The 16,249-nt window shown below is 36.4% G+C and overlaps 1 protein-coding gene across 1 annotated transcript; it reads left to right on the top strand.

The window, feature by feature from the left end:
* Positions 1-9,059: 9,059 nt before the first annotated feature.
* On the top strand, positions 9,060-14,888 carry CLEC12B (C-type lectin domain family 12 member B). The gene is made up of 5 exons (XM_041736771.1): positions 9,060-9,135; positions 11,069-11,287; positions 11,793-11,947; positions 12,328-12,443; positions 14,638-14,888. The coding sequence occupies exons 1-5, from the start codon at positions 9,132-9,134 to the stop codon at positions 14,786-14,788; spliced, it is 645 nt and encodes a 214-aa protein (XP_041592705.1). The 5' UTR covers positions 9,060-9,131; the 3' UTR covers positions 14,789-14,888.
* Positions 14,889-16,249: the final 1,361 nt, after the last annotated feature.

The following is a 16,249-nucleotide window of genomic DNA, read 5'->3' as shown; positions in this document are numbered from 1 at the left end:
AATCAAATAACCAAACTTAAACTCCACACCCTTTTTTTTTTTTTTTTGGTCACTGGGTTTTATATTTCAGGTAGACTAGTTGGTAATTCTCAAACATAAGAGGGGTAAATTCAGATCGTTTTTCTACCATCAATTTATTTATGCTTCCGTCCGTGTCATTTCTGATTCAATCAAGGTGGACTGTTCGCTCCTCCTAGCAGTGCATGCTAGCTTCTATCTCCTAGCACAGCCTGGGAACTATTCTAACCTTCCTTCTCCTCTCTGTCCACTTTTATTCACACTCCAAATTCTGAGGCTTTCCTTCCACTTTTATTCCTCTGTTCCATATTCTGTCACTGTCTTACACCAGTATACCCCCCTAAAATATACAGAAATCCTGAAAAAATGTGACTTAGTGACAGGAAAGAATGTGGAGGGTTTAGTTCAAGCGATACTTTTTCAATAAACCTTTACTCTGTTCTCTTAGTAACCAAATATGTAACTTCTGAAAATATGTAGTTGAATTAAATCAAATATGTAAATTCAAGATCCATGGACATTTGGAAGCTTTTACAGCTATTGTAAACATTTTCATGTTTACATGAAACTTTACAGAAACTCTCAGGAAGTATGAAACATAACAGCTTGCTTTGTTGTCGTTTCCACATTCTCTAGGTCTTGGGTAATTGGTTGAGTTATAAAAAATAATCCCATTTATTCTTGCAAATCACCAGAAATATACCGGGCTTACTTGATTCATGAATGCTTAAAACTATATGTTTAATACCAGATGTAGGTAAAGCTGAAACCTAAGCCTTAGATGATATTCTTCCTATAGTTCAGCCTCTGGACTTTCTTCTCTTTGTTTTTTCCCCTTTTAATGATTACAGTGCATCATTGGTTTTTGGATCTTTGATAACACTAGGCACAGGTTGAGGTTCTTATGTCCAGATCTATGTTCCATAAAAATATATTTGCTCTTATTTGTATCTTCCAAACATGGCTTGGAGTTGTTAGGAAATATGCTGGGTGAATACTGAGTCTCTCAGGGTCAAAGCAGCCCCTCATAACATTAGTCTTCATTCTATTTTCTTCTTCTACACATTCTATAAATACAAGCTGAATTACTCAGCAAAAATTAAGCAGAGAACTGCAGGAAAAAAAGATAAAGATTACCAACTATTCTTTTTCCTTTTCTAAAATCCAGAAGCTTTGCTAGATATCATTTTTTTAAAAGAAAGCTTTACCCCCAGTGGGGGCTCAAACTCACAACCTCAAGATCAAGAGTTGCATACTCTACCAACTAAGCCAGCCAGGTTTCCCTTAGTTATCTCCCTACAAAGTCTGTAAACACCCTACAAAGTCTGTCATCGGTATGTTATTTCTGTTTGTATATTTTATTGCCCCTCTTTTCTTGGCTTAGTAAAGTATAACTAAAAAAGTCCTTTACTGAAAATATTCTGATGAGTTTGAATTTGGAATAAAAAATCTTTGTTTAATATTTTAGAGATTAATAGGCTTTTTTACATAAGTTATCTCTTTAATTTTAAAGCAAATATTCTATTAATTTAACTATTTCAGACACTGAAATTGGCATTGAATATTCATGGAGAAAGTCATGGTACTAGTCTTTATGGAGCAGTCTTAGATTTTAGCTATCTAATCTTTTTTTAATTTAGTGTTTAGATTAACTTCCCTAACCCCACCATATGCCAGCCTACATTCCTGTCTCTTTCTTTCTTTCTTTCTTTCTTTCTTTCTTTCTTTCTTTCTTTCTTTCTTTCTTTCTTCTTTCTTTCTTCTTTCTTCTTTCTCTTTCTTTCTTTCTTTCTTTCTTTCTTTCTTTCTTTCTTTCTTTCAGAAAAGAGGGAGCCTTGAACAGAAGTAGGGCAAGGAGGAGGGAGGGGGAAAAAGGGAGGGAGAAGGAGCAAGAATCCCAAGCAGACTCTGCCCTGAGTGCAAAGCCTAATGCCGGGCTCAATATCATGACCCTGAGATCATGACCTGAGCCAAATCAAGAGGCCAATGCTTAATCAACTGAGCTACCCAGGTGCCTCTCCTGTCTCTTTTAGTTGTTTCACTCTTTTCCATTACCTCTCTCTCTTTCTCTCTCTCTGTCACACACACACACACACACACACACACACACAGGTATTTTTGTCATGTATCCCCAAAGAATGTATTCTATGCTTTAAAATAGTGGCTGGCATACAGTTACCATCCAGTACATATTTGGCAAATGAATGAACATATGTACAAAGTGCATTGCCATCCTGATAATACACAGGTAGAAAGGGAGTGTTAAGGAATGTGGGGACATTTCTATGATCATATTTCTTGTAAAAAGCAGTATCATATACCTAGTTTCCAAGTTCTTTCCACTACATTATAAAGTCTTTCAAATATAAGTATTGCCCAGACTCCGTTATCTATGTTTATAGCTGAAGAATGAGTAAAAGATACTAGAATCACAATGACAATGTATCGATTCAATGAGAAATTAGTGGAATTCATAATATTGTGGTAAGATTGTTCAATATATAATGAGGACTAGTGGATATACAAAAGAGAAAGACCAAAGAAAAATGATGTTGACTATTATGAATGCTATGATATGTCTCTAAACTGAAAAAAATATATAAAGGAAGGGAGAATTTTGCAGCTGGTGATAATCTTTTTCAATTTTTTGTTTGTTTCAGAGACAGAATTTGATGATTCATCAGTTGCATACAACACCCAGTGCTCATTACATCACGTACTCTCCTTAGGGCCTATCATTCAGTTACCCCGTCCCCCCACCCACCTCCCCTCCAGTAACCCTCTGTTTCCTAGAGTTAAGAGTTTCAGCCTTTTAAGGCACATCACCTTTGTACTAACCTTTAGGTCCATTTATCAGTGATGTCCTGTTGCCTCTCATTAAAATTGTTAGTTCACATTTGACTTACTAGCCTTCTACATACATACCAAGTACTGTTTATCTTTGAAAAAAGCTAGAATTTCCTGTCAGGAAAAAAAAGCAAAATTAATATTTTCTCTTTCATTTTCAGAAAGCTTAAACATATGGGCTGAAAAGTGGAATGTTTTACTAAAAGTTAATGAGCAGGGGCCCCTAGGTGGCTCAGTCAGTGAAGTGTCTGCCTTCAGCTAAGGTCGTGATCTCAAGGTCCTAAGATCAAGCCCCACATTGGGCTCTCTGCTCAGGAGGGAATCTGCTTCTCCTTTTCCATCTGTTATCTCTCTGGCTCTCACTCTCTCTCAATAAATAAAACCTAAAAAAAAAAAAAAAAGTTAATGAGCTAAGCAATGAATAGCTATCAGATAACAACTGTGGCAGAGCATTTTGTTACAGAGTTGAGAAAAGGGAAAAATGTGCCAGATAGCATCTACCACATTGAGAAGTTTATATGCACATAATATCTGTAAAGTTAAATAGTAATCAAATGGAATATATAAGCCTTGAGTTAAGATTTGAAGGAAAGGCAAAGGTTACATAAAAAGAGAAAGGAAAGGAGTACTTTTTATTTTATCAGGCAGGGCAAACATCCAAAGTTGTGGAAGTATGAGTGAGTATGGTGCAATCAAGAAAAGCAAAGTGATCAAGTATAGTGAACTGAGGATTCATGTCACAATATTGGGATATAAGATACCCCGCTAAGGTCAGTATAAAACATACACTGCAGGGATCATTAATTGATCTATTATTTGAACACACATTTATTGATCACCTTGTGTGTGTCTCAAGCACTATTCTATTTTCTGATATAACATGGTATACAAAACATATAAAAGTTGTGTTCTTATTGAGCTTATATTCTAGTGGAGGGTGGTGAACATAAATAGCAAAGAAACAAAGAAATAAAACAGCAAGATAATTTCAGATCATGATAAGTGTTAGGAAAAAATCATATATAGTAGCTCTTTATTAGTGAAACTTGGGGGAGGCCCTTGTTGTGTTCGTTTCACTGGACACATAAATGTTGATCTGATATTTAAGGTAATCAATCTGCCTGTATAGCCCTTTATTTTAACCAGGGTATTTGATTATCCTGATTGGATGAATATATATTTCAACATAAATTTAAAAAAAAAAAATCCCCAAATAAATTCTATCTTGTATTTATCTTCTAGCTCCTCCTTGTGGTCATTTTTTGTTGTTGTTCTGCTTTTATCTTTAGGGCTTTGATCCCTCTGGATTTAATCTTTATTTTCTCCATTCTTTGTTGTAAATAGTTTTGAATTAACTTCCATTCTGCCAAATCTCTATCCAATAGAGGCTCCTCTTTAAAGGTGTTCTCTGAAATAGTCCTATAATACGTGAGAATGGAATGATCATGGAAGAATGGAATTAGAGTATAATTTCTTATTGTATAAACTCAGTATTACTTTTAATGTACCCCAAATCAACAATACTTCCATATTTAATACCTGAATTCCTTTGCTTTCCACAATAAACAGTATTTTCAGGTGGATTTAATTCATATGAGAGCAGCATGAAAGTCAAACCTGATTCTGAGTTTTGGGCTTAGGAACTGTGTGAAGTTTTCATTTACTAAAATGAAGAAACAGTGAAACCACTAGGAAAGAGTTGTATTTTATTTTATTTTATATTATATTTTATTTTATTTTTTGGATGTGTTACATTTAAAAATCCTAAAAAATCCTATAGCATATGTAAATAATATGCCAAGTCTTCAGTCAGATATTTGGGCCTAGTGATCAAACCCTGGCATGAAGATATACATTTGGAGATCTCCTATGTATGGCTGTCACTCCAAGCCATGGATCTGGAACATCTCATCCATAGATGAGCAGAAATGGGACAGAGGGCCAGGAACTGAACTCTGGACCACAACAGTATTTTTTTTTTTTTTAAGATTTTATTTATTTATTCTTCAGAGATACACAGAGAGAAAGAGAGGTAGAGACACAGGCAGAGGGAGAAGCAGGCTCCATGCACCGGGAGCCCGACGTGGGATTCGATCCCGGGTCTCCAGGATCGCGCCCTGGGCCAAAGGCAGGCGCTAAACCGCTGTGCCACCCAGGGATCCCAACAGCATTTTGAAGTCAGGTAAAGAGGAAACAGCAAATCTGAGGGAGGATTAGGTAATGAAACGGAAAGAAGAAGATAATGGTGTTTTGTAGAAGTGTATTTTGGAAGACACCTGAGTGGCTCAGCAGTTGAGTGTCTGCCTTCGGCTCAGGGCGTGATCCTGGGGCTGGGGTCTCTGGATTGAGTCCCACATCAGGTTCCCCACAGGTAGCATGCTTCTCCCTCTGCCTATATCTCTGCTTCTCTCCATGTGTGTCTTATGAATACATAAATAAAATATTAAAAAAAAGAATAGTATATTTTGGAAAAGCATTTTAAGTTAAAGGAAATAATTATATCAGATCCTGCTTATAGGCTGAGTAAAATGAATCTGGAGAAAGAGCCATTGGATGTGTCAATGTGGGGGTTAATGTGATTTAGGAGAAATGTCCTAGAATTTGGTAGATGACTGCAACAAAGTGTGATATTTGCTAGTGTAATCAGAATGAGCTAAGATATGATGGAAGTTCTATAGGGAGACAAGGATAAACGGTGATTTCTAAATTAATAAAATTATAAGCTAATAATAGATAATAAAGTCTTTTAGAACCATAATAACAGTAAGTATGTAGAAAGTATGACCAATCCTTTCTCTTATAGAAATTATTAGCAACGAGGTGAGATTCTTCATCACTGTTTTACCCAAATATGATTTTGTATAAGATTGTAAAAGGTTAAATGTTTTCTTAGGGAACTTGAAAGTAAGAAAGAATCAGGGCAATGAAAATGAAAACTCAGTCTTTGCAAATTTGGTGAAAGTGAAAGAGAAGATAGAAAAACATCCTGTATTCTCATTTTCATAATCACATATTCAATTTAATTTTCCTCATGTTGATGGTCTCTGTGTTTACTCAGGTTATGTAGAATAGTAAATATAAACATAGATTTAATTAATTCCACATCTTTGGCAGTGGAGTTTAACTGATTATGACTCAGAGCCTCCAAACATTTTTTTGATGCATCAGTTTGGGAGAAAAAAGAAGAGGAAAGAGAAATACATGCATAATTATGTATATAGAGATTATACATAAATGTTAGTGAAGAATTATTATTTTTACATTTTCTTTCTACAACCTATTGGATATTTGTTCACACTCCTGAAATAGGTGAAATTTATTCCACTTTAACCAAGATAATCTTTTTTAAAAGATCATTTATTTATTTATTTATTTGGCAGAGAGAAAGAGCACAATTCATTCCATCTTGAGCAAGATAATCTTTTTTTTTTTTTTTTTTTTTTTTTAAGATTGTTTATTATTCTGAGCAGGGAGCCAGATGAGGGCTGGATCCCAGGGTCCAAAGGCAGATGCTTAACCCATCAAGCCACTCAGGCACCCTTGACTAAGATAATCTCATACAGAGGTGGATCTTGGGAGGTTTTGGATCAGTCCTCCAGCCATCTGAAAACAAAAACCTGCACCAAATCATCCCCAGAATAGGCATGTAATCTTCTTCTTCCAAAAGTTTCCAAAGGAAACTTTAGGAAAGATTCATTCGTTCTCTTGTTCAGGTATGGCCCTCAAATATTTTCTGAGTTCTGTTAGTTTGCTATTGCTCCATTAGCCAAATCCACAAATATAGCAGCTTAAACGACACAAATCTATGGTTTCACAGGGCTGTGGGTTAGAAGTCTGACACGATGCGGGGGAGGGGGTGCTCAATCAAGGCTGTGGGCGGGGCTTGTGTTCCTTTCTGAGCGCTCTATGGGAGTCCGCATTCCCCTACCTTCTGGCCCACATTTCTTGGTTCTAGGCCATCTTCCTCCACCTTCAGCCAGCAAAGCTGTATCTCTCTGACCGAATCTAGGAAAGGTTTCCATTTTTAAGGATTCAATTAGGCCCATCAGATAACGCAGGATAATTTCTTAATCTCAAGGTCTGCAGTCTTTTTCACGTCTGCAAACCCCCTTGCCATGTAAACTTACCATATTGAGAGGTTCTGGGGATTAGAACATGCACAATTTTGGTGAGGAAGCTGTTATTCTGCCTTCTGCAGGTTCTCAACAACGATGAATTTTCTTATAGAAATTAGTAAATTTTGCAAGAAGTGATGCTGGGATTAGAAGTAAATGCAGTCCTTTAAGAGTCTTCACAAGAAACAATGCTGAAAGAACAGGTTGAGATCTATGATATTCTGATTTTTAAAGAGAATATTTGACTTCTCTAACTTTCTCTGCAAAAAGGCTGATTGTCATTCTGTCCTAACAAAGGGGCAGTGGGGAGTGTCTTGGGTCAGTAGAGTATGTTTATAAAAGCTCCCAGCCTTGAGAAGAGCACTCTGTTCCTGGGCCTGAAGATTTTTGAAACATTAATTACATAATTTATAGTAGTGCTTTCTTCTATGATGTCTGAAGAAGTGACTTACGCGACACTCACGTTTCAGGATTCTGTTGGAGAGAGAAATAACCGCGATAGAAATTACCTAAGGAATAGAGGTAGGAGTTCAGAGACAGCAAGATGTGACCTTGGGGGAATAAACAGGTTGTAAAGTTTTGGTTCCAATGCTAGAAAGTGATATGCTGTGGAATCTCCACAATAGAGCAGAGTTGTGGAATATATAGTAGAATGAATGTTCCCAATTTTGGTGAGAAAACATGCGATTTCCAAGACCACTTGAAATTGTGTGATGTTGCTATATTTCCTGAAGTTCTGTGTTATTGTGAAACGTTGGATGTAGGAGAAATTGAATTGGAGCTAATAGAATTCTTTTTACAAATTAAGTCGTTGGTATTTATAATTTCTGAGATGTCAGGTGAATATTCTTTTAGTAGCCAGATTGGAGGTTTCTAAAATAGAGAATGTAGAGGGAATTTTTCTTTTAGAGGTACAAATAGCTGAAGAGAGAAATGGGAGGATGAGAGACTCAGAATTAGACAAGAGACAGTTTCTGTTTTAAAAAAAAAACTTTTAGTGAGTGGAAATTCCTAGTATAATTAGTAGTGTTGAATCAATAATAACAATATCCATGTAGTACTTTATATGCATTACATATATTTTTATCAAAATATAATTTTGAAGTAGATGGAATAATATTCGTAAAACTGAGTCTGAAAAAAAATCAAATGATGTAATCAAATTCCTACAACTGGTAAAAGTCCAAACTCAGTGCTAGTCTTTTAGCTTGTTCCTTTATACCCTATTGGAAGAAATATTGATCTCTATGGTCAGGAATCAAATTTGATATATCAGACTATATCCCTTATTTTTAAGAATCTGTTGACAGTTCAGGCTGTTTCCCCAAGTCATCTAAAATATTGGAACTACTTTCTCCTTCTCTTGGATTTATTTTTTACAAGTGTGGTTTGTGGGCTTAATTTACTCACTCAAGATTGTATATACAAAGGGAATGAGAATAGGCTTGTCATGGGTCTAATAACAGTGGTTATACATTATTCTTTGTTCGTTTAAATTACAGCTGTAATCCTTGAGAGAAAAAAGTTGTGGGTGTGATGTATGTGATAGCAGCACACCTGGAGATTTGCAATCAATCTGTCTGAAATATTGGGCTAGATGCCATTAGATCCTGAATTAAGAAATATTGTAGATTAGACTACACATTCATTTCGTCTTTCATTCTCTACTCATTTATTATCTGCTAGATGATAAATAGACTGGATAATAGATAAAAGTAGAATACACAGTAATACTTGCCTTGTGGAGGTTTGTAATCTCAAAAACATGAGATCTCTTCTATTGTCAAGGTCATCCAGAGAAGCAATTTCCACAACATCTCATACATGCATTTAGTGAATTTAAAGAAGAAGGGTGTGTGATGATGTAAAACAAAAACCTAAAAATTAGGAGCCACTCTTAAAGGAAAGGAGAATGTGGGAAGAGAAATGGAAAAGAACTGATGATGGGGCCCTTATTGCATATCATCTTAGGTATTTTCTAGATGGAACATTGAAGACGTAAGAGAAAAATCAACAACTCATCTGTAATCACAGTTTCTCTGTTGGCTTTCTTCAGAGTATCCAGCTCCTTCCCCCATATGGCGTCAGGCTGCCCTGAGTCTGCTTACTCTTTGTCTGCTGCTGCTGATTGGGCTAGTGACCTTAGGGATTATGTGTAAGTACATTTTCATCAAACCCAAGAAAAGTGATTAGAGAACACATTTGTAAACTGTGTAAATTTGAGTTTGATTATACTATGTGATCATGTTCTCCTTCATTCTCCCAAGGCTGTAAGATAAACAAGCAGAGGACTGATTTTATTATTATGAGGATTTTGCCCTAAATCTATTGTTTTTTCTTTATAAACTAGACTGGGTCATGAAGACAACTTTAATTTTTTTTTATTGGTTGGAATAAGGAGCTTCTATTCTGCATAGACACACATCCACTTATTACCCCAATGGTAAGAAACAGGGAACCAAGAGAGGTAGACTCAAGGAAGAGCATGCTGTTTCATTCACCCTGAAGACTTAGCACAACACTGGCTTAATTTACTCACTCAAGATTGTCCTGGTATATAAATAGCTTGCTTGCTATAAATGAATAAGAGATACAAGCAAGGAGGGAATACCTTACCCTCTATACAGAAAGTTGAACCACTTCCATGTAACAATGGAAACTCCACTGCCAAGCACAGTAGCCAAAAAAGGGTATTCCCTTGGTTTAGACCCATCATTGAGACATCAGGGTTGGACAGGATAGGGAGCCCTGAACTAACAATAAATGGATGAACGTCCTGAGAATCCATACTCTGTAAGATATTGTTAAGTATATGATGGTCAGAGTAGTGAGTTGGTGCAATATTCCCTTTGAGGGGATGTGCAGTTAAGAAAGTTTATTTTCTGAATGATACTGGCATTTTCCATGCTACTTTCATTTATTTTACATATGTAGGATTTCATGAATAATTAGAATTTAGACATACCAATTTGGATGTATAAATAGGGGCTAATGATGTAGAGTCTGCTTCTCCCTTTGCCCCTTCCCCCTGCTCATGCTTTCTCTTTTTTAAAAAAGATTTATTTATTTGACAGAGAAAGAGATCATGAGTGGGGGAGGGGCAGGGAAGGGGGAGAAGCAGGCTCTTTCCTGAGTAGAGATCCCAATGCAGGGCTCGATCCCAGGACCCTGGGATCATGACATAAGCCAGAGGCAGACACTTAACAGACTGAGTCACCCTGGTGTCCAAAATCTTAAAAAAAAAAAAATGAAGATACAATGATACATAGTCATTGGTTCACCATGGAAGGGTGAAGACTTTTATGAAGTGCAGTGCTTTTAGTGCAATGACTCTTACATTTACTGTGATGATGAATTACCCAAAGTGCTAATTAAAAAGACAGATTTTGGGGTGCTTGGGTGGCTCAGTTGGTTGTGTCCAACTGTAGATTTTAGCTCAGGTCATGATCTCAGGGTTATTATATCGAGCCCCACGTCAGGCTCCATGCTTAGTGTGGAGTCTGCCTGAGATTCTCTCTCTCTCTCTTTCTCCCTCTGCCCCTACCTCTGCTTACTCTCTCTTTCCAATAAATAAATATAATTTTTAAAAAGACAGATTTTATGGCTCCAGAGCCAGAAACATTCTAGTATGGCATCAAAATCTATATTTAAAACAAAACCAAATATGTGTGTGATTCAGATAAAAGTAGTCTGCACACCATATTTTGAGATACCCATTGCCTTAAAGGATTCTGTTCCTATTAAAATAACAATTACATGAACCAAATCCAAATAGATAAAAGGAAAATATTTCCACTAAAAGAATGGCAAAATGCCTGGCACTGCCTTATGTTAAATATCAAAGATATATGATTATTAATTCATTATTTTAATACAAGTATAATCATATTTAAAATATTAAAAATTATAAGGATGAGCTCCAGTTTGCAGTCAAAAGGCATCCGGTGTGTTTCTCCCAATACTTCAATTATTGAGAGCTACTCATGAATATTAAACAATGTGAGAAATATTTCTGTGTAAAGAGAATTAGCTGTGGCTATAATGAGAATGGGAGGGTATACGAACTTGTCTCCTGTTATGTTTTGGAGTTTTGCAGACATCTAATGAAATTAACTCAGATTCAGAGAAATTAAGTCAACTTCAAAAAATCATCCACCACCAGCAGAATAACTTATCCCAGCAGCTGAGCAACTATAGGAGCTTTCCCACAGAGGAGAAATTTCTCAAATCACAGATTTCCAGTCTATTGAGGAGACAGGAACAAATGGCCATCAAACTCTGCCAAGAGCTGATCATTCACACTTCAGGTATTTAGCACCTACTTGCCAGTCAAATCTGTTGCCCCAGTTTGCATTGATCATGTGAGTCACCTCGTAGCATGAGAAATTGTGTTCTCCAATGACCTCTAATGATATCACACTAAATTTACAGAAGACAAGAGAATATATCAATTTATTTCATATTTTTAAAAACACAGAGGTGAATTTGGGAAGTGTCTTGGAATGTTACCAACCTGGATACTTCAGCTTCTTATTTTGTGGGCTATTTTTAGGTGACCTTAAGTTTTAAGAAGCTAAAAGTAGAACTGGTAATTCTGACCCCAGGAGACTGAGCCCTGGAGTGAGAATTTCAATCACTGTTGTCCCAACCCAGAATTGGAAGTGATTTCATTCTCACAGTCTCCTAAAGCAGTATGGTTCCAGAATGCTGGGTCTCAGATACCTCCTCAGGTTCAGTTATTTAGTTTTTAAAACCCTCCCAGTCACTCCAGTGTTATTTAACTTGTACTAATGGGTGTTATTTCTTTTTCAGACCACAAATGTAATCCTTGTCCTAAAATGTGGCAATGGTACCAACACAGCTGCTATTATTTCGCAACAAATGAGGAGAATACCTGGACTAACAGTAGAAAACACTGCATGGACAAGAACTCCACCTTGGTGAAGATAGATAGTTTGGAGGAAAAGGTCTGGTTGAATCTCCTTCACTGGTTATAGATATTCATTTTTTTAAAGATTTTCTTATTTATTAGAGAGAGAGAGAGAGGATGAGCAGAAGGGGCAGAGGGAGAGAAAGAACCCCAAGCAGACTCCTCACTGAGCATGGAGTAGAAGGTGGGACTCGATCTCCGGACCCTGAGAACCAAGAGTCAGATGCTTTACTGACTGTGCCACCCGGGCGCCCCATTTCCTGGTTATAAAAATTATTCCTAGCATAGAAAGTAAAACAGGTGGAATTTCAGACTCACATAGTAGGCATTCAGTGAGTTTTGAGTGAGAATTAACATCTTACAACTGCATACCCGAATGTGGCTCTCACATAACATTGTTCCTGTTGTCTCTCTCAGGATTTTCTGAAGTCACAGCCATTACCCACACTCTCTTTCTTCTGGTTGGGCTTATCATGGGATCCATCTGGAAGGAACTGGCTATGGGAGGATGGCTCTGTCCCCTCTCCATCCTTGTAAGTCTGTAACTGTTAGAGGGAGAAACAAAAGAAGCTAATAATACTCAAAATTGGAATACTAAGAAAATAAATGTTAATTGTAAGAAATATAAATCTAGATACAAAAAAAAGAGGAGAACATACAAAGGAAAGAGTGCTTCAGTACGAAATAACAAAAGCAAGAGTACCTAATTTCGTGTATGTGACAAACTCATGGCAAGACACTGAAGCTTATCAATTAGATTAAATTTACTTTTTTATTTAACAAAAAAAAATACACTTACTTTGCTCAAAGTAGTATATAAATATTAGCCCTATGGTAAAAACACTGTTATATTCCTATTTTATGGATGAAACAGTTGTCATAGAGAGATTAAATAACATGCCCAAGGTCACTAAACTCCAGTGGCCAAATCAGAACTTGAATGCTTTTATGACCATAAGTTTGGGCTCTTAGCTATCCTGGCTCTCCAATACTATGGTCACAAGGGTGATGTTTATCCTAAGAACATACATTAACACATTTATTTAAATTCAATAATTGTCAGCCATTTTCCAGTAGCAAGTAAGTCTGAATTGATGGATTAATTTAACAATTAGTTTTGCTACAGGGACTTACCATATATGTAGTGTATATGGCAAATATCCTTCATGACTTAAATGAACTAAATCTGCCACTTCAAAGTTTTGAAGAAATATTTAAAGTACATACAGAATATATGAAACTTTGAAGATTACAGTTTTTGTGACTAAAGTTATAAAAAAATAGATACCATCTTAAAAATATGGAAAGGAACACATAGTTTATAATATTCTCTACGCAACTACAAACTAAATATCTTGAGGAACACAGTTCATCACAACTATATTAAAATGATTCAATTATATTTGTATTTTTAATATTATAATATAATATAATATAATATAATATAATATAATATAATATATAGTATTTGCCTATCACATGAAATACAAGAGCATTGTCATCTTTCTGGGTGTGTTAAGTTTTTCTCCATCTCCCTTCCCATCAAGTTATTCCCCCATACACATCCCTCCTGATTTACTCACTGCATGTTGTCAAAATTTCCTTAAATTGAGTTATAACCATTCATTTACTTCAAGGATTCTAGGCTACAGCTGTGACTCTCCAAATTCCCTGAATAACAATGAATGTCTAGACTTTTCTCCCTAGATATATTTTATCTTCACCCATTTCCCACAATTTTGTCATGGCTTTTTCTACTCACACCAATTTCTCACTCTCTAACTACCACCACTACTAGTCATATTAAATTGATGAGTCTGGTTTCACACAAAAAATCATGGTGACAAGCATGTCCAAAGTCATAAACACACAATCAAAAATGGCAGTTACTTCTTTGTAAATGGAGCAACACTGGGCATGAGATGATTAAAAACTAATCTGAGATGTTCTGCTGGACTGCAGATTTATAGAACAGGACTGAGATACCTGTAAGTGCAATTGTTTCCACTTTGGGCTTTAAGAAGATGGATCCCCTCTCCCAAAGGAGTTTTCATCATCCCTCCACTCACTCCTAGTGAAAATATGGAGGAGGTGGCCCCCTGCAGCAAGGTTAGGAATCTGTGGATACTGACACCCTGAGGCTATGGGTGTCAAACTCAGGGTGGTGGGACTAAGCTTTAGAGTCATGTCCCCCTCACACACACCCCCCAAAAAAGAATCATGTTGCCTACTGATTAAGGCTGCTTCTGGCAAGTGCATACTCCAAGAGGAAGATTTAATAGGCCCAGCCATGAAGTAAGAAAAGAATATTGCAGATCAGTTGAATAAAAAGGCACATAGGGTATTTACACTTGATAAGTGTAATTTTATAATGATTTTTTAAAGATTTCTTTATTTATTTGAGAGAGAGAGAGAATCTCAAGAAGACTCCCTGCTGAGCATGGAGCCAAGGGAGTCAGACATAGGTTTGATCCCATCACCCTGAGATCATGACCTGAGCCGAAATCAAGAGTCAGATGCTTAACTGGCTAAGTCACCCAGCAGTCTATAATGACATTGACTTGAAATGAAGCATTCAGATTTGCCAGTTTTAAGAACTTTGATATGTTATGGTTATAGAAGTCTCTCAAAGTTCAGATAGATAGTCTTTGGAAACTGAGAACACTGAATTGTGATTAAATTTCAAATATGAAATTTGTAATTAATTTTAAGTGGATTAATTTTCAGATTCAGCACTAAAGAGTATGCCCAGATCAATGGATCCAAAGGTTGTGCCTATTTTCAAAAAGGAAATATTTATATTTCTCGCTGCAGTGCTGAGATATCTTGGATTTGTGAAAAGATGGCTGCGTTAGTGAAAATTGAAGATTTGGATTAATATACTTCTTCCAAATTCACCAAGATGTAAGGGACTTGTGGTTAAATTCATGTGAAGAAAGAGAAAGCTACTCTACTAGAGCCAAAAACAAATGAAAAAAAATGACTGTGTATTTAAACTACCAGGCAAATAAACTTCACAGAACATTTTCCACTTCATTGTCTGATGCCTTCTGGTATGGTGTTCTGGTTATTGCTGGAGACCCTGGGGAAAAACTCTTCTATGGCTCTATTATTCTATCTCAGCATCATTTCACAGAATTCCCTTTCTCGAATAAAGGATTCTTTTCCTGTTTTGTTATTACATATGCACAAGTGCGCAGGGGTGACATGTATGTATTTAGCAGCCAGTACTGACACAAGCCACAGCACTGGAAGGGCATTCAGGAGCCCCTGCTGTGATAGTGGTCTGAGGGATTCCTGGGTAGGGGTCCTGATGACTAGAGCAGCAGCACTATGCCAAATATTTCAGAAATATCTTAACATCTTAGCAAATGGTACCAAGTGTGTACCAAGTGTACCAAGTGTACCAGTACCAAGTGTATGTGTGTGTACCTAGTGTACCAGCTTTGTAATATAGGTGAAGTATTACACCATTTAGTATTTATATCCTCATTTATTTAGATCAACTCATGTTGAACTTATTATTTTGGTAATCTGGATATTATTAACAGAAGTTTATAATCTTTCCATTGAAATGTTATTGCCTTGGGATCCCTGGGTGGCGCAGTGGTTTGGCTGCCTTTGGCCCAGGGCGCGATCCTGGAGACCCGGGATCGAGTCCCACGTCGGGCTCCCAGTGCATGGAGCCCGCTTCTCCCTCTGCCTGTGTCTCTGCCTCTCTCTCTTTCTCTCTCTCTCTCTCTCTCTCTGTGACTATCATAAATAAATAAAAAAAAATGAAATGTTATTGCCTTAAGAAAAGTCCTAAAAATTGCTTGAAGATAGTAGGACCATTATATTTTATTTTAAAGAACTTTTTTTTTTAACATAGTTGGTCAGCATCCCTGAACTTAAGACATCAAGCCTTGTAAATCTAGAGCTTGTGAGTTTTTCTGGGACAAAATTGCTGATTTAAGAATATCAATGAAGGAGGTAGTTTTCTTTTGCTTCTCATATAATTTCATAGCTATGTATAGGCCAAAGGAAACAGTAAACCAACCTGCAGTACTGATTTGTTTAAATCAGAGATCTAGAATTTGGGAAAACTGGTATGATCTGAGTTCTAAGTGAGGTGCATTTCAGAATACTTTGACGCTTCTTTAAAAGAACATCATCATATGGACATCTAGTAGCGTGTTACTCTTAAACTTTTACAATTGTGAGCTCATCGACATTTTACATATGCACTAAGAGAAACTCTAGAACAAAAGAATTAAAGTTTAATGTGAAAATTATAAGCAAAATATCTTTAGGTACAAATATTAAAACCTAGATAAATATTTCATCATAGTTCAAGTGA

Source organism: Vulpes lagopus, chromosome 21 (genome assembly GCF_018345385.1).
Source record: "Vulpes lagopus strain Blue_001 chromosome 21, ASM1834538v1, whole genome shotgun sequence".
Classification (NCBI taxonomy): domain Eukaryota; kingdom Metazoa; phylum Chordata; class Mammalia; order Carnivora; family Canidae; genus Vulpes; species Vulpes lagopus.
This window is presented reverse-complemented; position numbering and strand designations above follow the sequence as displayed.